The sequence below is a fragment of the Aegilops tauschii genome, chromosome 7 (assembly GCF_002575655.3).
Source record: "Aegilops tauschii subsp. strangulata cultivar AL8/78 chromosome 7, Aet v6.0, whole genome shotgun sequence".
NCBI lineage: Eukaryota > Viridiplantae > Streptophyta > Magnoliopsida > Poales > Poaceae > Aegilops > Aegilops tauschii.
This window is the reverse complement of record NC_053041.3, coordinates 178,778,515-178,783,568: the sequence shown is the minus strand read 5'-3', so window position 1 is coordinate 178,783,568 and position 5,054 is coordinate 178,778,515. Positions and strand designations below refer to the sequence as shown.

Here is a 5,054-nt window from a genome sequence, read left to right as displayed (position 1 = left end):
AAGATCAATCTAGGAGATGACCATCTACGAGAGGAGAGATTGGATCTACATACCCTTGTAGAGCGCTAAGCGGAAGCATTAAGAAACGCGGTTGATGTAGTCGAACGTCTTCGCGATCCAATCACGAACTGTCCCGCGAACTCCCGATCCAAGTGCCGAACGGACGGCATCTCCGCGTTCAACACACGTACGGCTTGATGAAGCCTTCACCTCCTCGATCCAGCGAGCGATGGTGAAGTAGTAGCTCGAGTCCTCCGGCAGCACGATGGCGTGGTGGCGGTGGTGGTGGCGGAATCTCGGCAGAACTTCGCTAAATACTACGGAGAGGAAGTGGGATGCGAGGGAGAGGAGAGGCAGCACCGTGGCGTGGAGATGTGCTCAAGGGGGTGCGGTTGCCCTCTCTCTACCTCTCTATATATAGGGGGAGGGAGGAGGGGGTGGCGCCCCTAGGGTTTCCCCTAGGGGGGTGGCGGCCAAGGCAGATGGGATCTCCCCTAGGGTGACTTGCCCCCCAAGCCGGGAAGTGGGAGGCCCTAGGGGGGCGCCCCGAACCCTCCTGGTTATGTGAGGTGGGGTGGGGGCGCTCAGCCCCTTAGTGGGCTAGTTTGCCCCCTCCCCTTGGCCCATGGCCCCCCGAAACCCCTTTCGGTGACGTTGGTCATCAACCGGTACCCCCGGAACAATCCCGGACTCCAATACCCTTCGTGCAATATATCAATCTTCACCTCCGGACCATTCCGGAGTTCCTCGTCACGTCCGGGATCTCATCCGGGACTCCGAACAACCTTCGGTAACCACCATAATGACTCAACTATACTTATATCGTCACCAAACGTTAAGTGTGTAGACCCTGCGGGTTCGAGAATTACGCAGACATGACCGAGACACCTCTACAGTCAATAACCAATAGCGGGACCTGGATGCCCATATTGGTTCCTACATATTCTATGAAGATCTTATCGGTCGAACCTCGATGTCAAGGATTCAGCTAATCCCGTATGCAGTTCCCTTTGTCTATCGGTATGTTACTTGCCCGAGATTCGATCGTCGGTATCTCCATACCTAGTTCAATCTCGTTTCTCTTTACTCGTTCCGTAATACAAGATCCCGTGATTAACTCATTGGTCACATAGCTTGCAAGCTTATTGCGATGTTGTATTACCGAGTGGGCCCTGAGATACCTCTCCGCCATACGGAGTGACAAATCCCAGTCTTGATCCATGCCAACTCAACAGACACCCTTGGAGATACCTGTAGAGCACCTTTATAATCACCCAGTTACATTGCGATGTTTGGTACACACAAGGCACTCCTCCGGTGTCAGTGAGTTGCATGACCTCATGGTCATAGGAACATATACTTGACATGCAGAAAACGATAGCAATGAACTTAACACGATCATATGCTACGTTCATAGTTTGGGTCTTGGGTCTTGTCCATCACATCATTCTCCTAATGATGTGATCCCGTTATCAAACGACAACTCATGTCCATGGCTAGGAAACCATAGCCATCTTTGATCAACGAGCTAGTCCGGTAGAGGCTCACTAGGGACATGTTGTTGTCTATGTATCCACACATGTATTTGAGTTTCCGGTCAATACAATTATAGCATGGATAATAAACGATTATCATGAACAAGGAAATATAATAATAACCACTTTATTATTGCCTCTAGGGCATATTTCCAACACTTATCCAGTTGCCATCCAACCTTTGCAAATTGACTTGTCCTCATCCATTGTGTATGCTCCCGTCCTCATGTTTTCCTCCTCCTTTTGTTGCCGGCCTTGCTCCTCCAACTCTTCCTCAAACGACAATGGCTCCCCGTTGTTGTCGACACCCTCGCCGCCTTCAGAGTCTTGGCCATCATTGTATTGGCCGTCTTGTCCTTGGGTGTCTTGGCCGGCGGCGTTTTGGCCATATTGAGTCTCGTCATCATCATACCCTTCCCCTTGGCCACTCTCGTTGATCATCTCCTCTAAGACTTCCTTGTGAAACCTCGGATTGGCTGACGTCGGTGTGGGCATTTCATCGAACAACTTGCGGGCATCTGAGAAGCTGGCCGGGGAGACCACACGTAGGTGCTTCCTTTGCGCCTCGATGGTTTGGCCGGCAACATGAGTGGCGTTGAGACTAGGGGGCACCATGGGGACGCCGATACGTAGTCACCCATCTCCAGCGAGCCGTCCCGAGGCGACGTGGAGAAGCGGGACGTGGTCGGGTCGTCTCTGGGTAGGTACCCGCACGTCGGCAGGGTTCTTGACATGCGCGGGGACTCCGGGAACGGCGGCCTGGCCATGGCGGTGGTGAAAAGGGTCGGCTCGTCGCGATACCCTAGCAGGAGGAGGGCCTGGTGCGTGGCCTTGGCAATGAGGGCCTCGCTTTCCGAAGAAACGGCATGTGCCTTAGCGGCTTCGGCTGCGGTGTCGGTTTCTTTTTTCTCCACCTCCTTCCTCCGGCCGGCCCTCTTCGCCGTCTCGGCGGCCGTCTCCTTCGAGGTGCGCTTCTTCGGGCCCACGATGCTGGGGGCCACGACGGGGATGGTGGCAGCCGAGAAGGGGGTGGCGGTCATAGTAGGAGGCATGAGTGTTTTGGAAGAGAGTGGTGTCGTTGTGCCATAGACGGGCGGGCCAAGGAAGGACGAGGGAAGGGCATCTCGGGCGTTCACAGCGTGTCCGTGCAGATGCAAACTCGGCCCAAATTTAGGTCTGAAATGGGCTGTGGTGAACATAAAACGAACATCTATCCATTTGCGTCGGCGTGTTGGGCGTGTTTTTTTGTCCGTGTCGACCCAAACGGGCTCGAACGTACGAAATGCGTCTCTGTCTGCACTAGAGTTGACCTCATAGCACAGTCGAGAATAAAAATTGATGAACCTTTTACAGAGATGCTCATATGAGGCTAGGCGAAAATTCATGCAAGGCACAAATTCATGCTCGTGTAAGGATACAGAGAAACTCGCGCGCAACAATGCAAAAACAGACAGGAACCCGACGAGTCTAACCGGACATGATCTGAAGCAGCAGCTCGTTCCACACATCGATCGGTCCGGGTAAGCACCAGTGCAGGCAGTCGATGTCGAAGCCGCCGTGGTCGCCGGCGCCGTGTCCGTACCGATCGGGGTGCCCGTCCGGACGTCGCAGCATGATCCGGGTCACGTCCATCAGCCTGAGCCGCACGCCGTTCTTCCTCGCCTCCTCCTCCGCCGCTCTGAACTCCTCCAGCTGGGCCCTGTAGAACCCGCCCTCCGGCTCCGCCATGTCCGCCGTCTCGTCCCGGTCGAGCGGCTGCGTGTCCGGGCACTCGCCGCCGTCGAACCACCCTCCGTTCGCGTAGTGCGTCGGCGCCACCGTCCGCAGGATCGCCGTCCCCTTGAACCCGTCGAGGCCCGCGAGCGCCCGGAGCACGGTGCGGAACGCGGCGCGCTGCGCGTACCGCGGCGGGAGCGCAGTCACGTTGCCGTCCGTGGTGGCGCAGCCGTGGCAGCCGACGGCTTGGCCACGGCGGTAGTACACGGCCGGGCGCGCGAACCAGTGCGACGCGGACACGACCACGTAATCGTTCTCCTTGGCCGCGGGCATCCAGCGCTCCTCGGGCTCGTCCAGGTGGAGGTCGTTGGGGCCGGCGAACACCTCCCCCTGCCGGTCGGGGCCGACCGCCGCTGGCGGGCCGCTCGTCAGGCGCCATCGGACCTGGAACGGCGTCCAGAAGAAGGAGACGGCGAAGTCGTGCGCCGGGAAGCGCCAGTGCTCGAACCCATCGGCGCTCCGCCTCGTCGGGATCTCCGCCTCCGACAGGGTACACACGAGGGACGTGACGTGGCTGCTGGCCAGCGAGTCCCCGACGAACAGGATCGACTTGCCCCGAACGATCCGGAAGAAGCGCGCCGCGTCGAAGCGCGGGAGCTCGCAGCCAGGCCCGCCGTCGGGGCGCCACCTCCACTGCAGGAAATCGAGGCTGGGCCTGCCGTGCTTCATGCAGTTCTGGTAGTCCTGGATGAAGGCGCACGTCGCGTTGGTGTAGTGCGGCCGCGCGCCGGCGGGGTCGCGGACCCACTCGCCCAGCGTGGTGTCGCATGAGGTGGCGCCCAGGCCGTGGGTACTGGCGCCGGACGACAAGGTGGTGTGCGGCGACCGGAGAGGCCCGAGGAAGAGGAGCCAGAATGTGGCGGCTGCGAGGAAGAGGAGGGCAGCGAGAGCGGAAACAGGTGTGGTCTTGGCAATGGCATGGCGGCTCCGGCGAACTCCGGCGAGGAGAATGCCGAGGGAAGGAATCATCGGAAGCCTCTTCACAAGCAGTACACTGGTTCTGGTGTTTATGGGCCTCTAGTCTCTACTGCAATCCAATCAGAATGCTGAATTGCCCAGCCAAGTAAGAAGCACTGGTGCTTTAGAACTGAACTATAGCATAGTATGATCTCGATTCTAATCTGAAGTAATTTTAGTCAGCAAACAAGCTGTGGGAGGTTGACATCGACAAGTCAACCCAACCCCAAGGGCTCAACGTGGAAGATTGGTGGTCGTGTGGACGAGATGTGTGTGATCCAGACGTGGTGACCATGTGGGCGCGGCCTATATGGTTGTAATATGCATGCACGAACGTGGCCGCTTGCGGTAGTATATTTCTTGGTCGATTAATATATAGTTTTCGACTTGCAAGAGAGAAGTGCATATTTACTTGCTTCAGGGCGAACAAGAATAATGCACTTCTCTCGGGAGCGGATCAAGAATAATGCACTTCTCTTTAGGGCGAACAAGAATAATTCCAACTTGATCCGCTCGGGAGCGGACAAGAATAATGCTGGACTGGTCAAGGGTGACTATGTTCAACACAACGATTGCGATGGCGTCCTTGCGGGAGGCCGCTCGTACGGGTGCGAGGTTTACTTGGACGAATAAGCAGCTCTGTCGTGTCCGATGCGTGCTTGACAGAGTGTTCTTTACACCGGCGTGGGAAGTGTTGTTTCCATTGTGCTCTTTGGTGGCGGAGACTAGGATAGGCTCCGACCACATCCCCCTCATCTTTTCCTCAGGGGAGGAATCGATACGGCA

The 5,054-nt window shown here is 56.9% G+C and overlaps 1 protein-coding gene across 1 annotated transcript; it reads right to left on the bottom strand.

Moving 5' to 3' along the window:
- Positions 1-2,780: 2,780 nt before the first annotated feature.
- LOC109737101 (protein trichome birefringence-like 19) lies at positions 2,781-4,526 on the bottom strand. Its single transcript, XM_020296327.3, has one exon. It carries the CDS (start codon positions 4,278-4,280, stop codon positions 3,003-3,005), a length of 1,278 nt encoding a protein of 425 aa, XP_020151916.2. The 5' UTR covers positions 4,281-4,526; the 3' UTR covers positions 2,781-3,002.
- Positions 4,527-5,054: the final 528 nt, after the last annotated feature.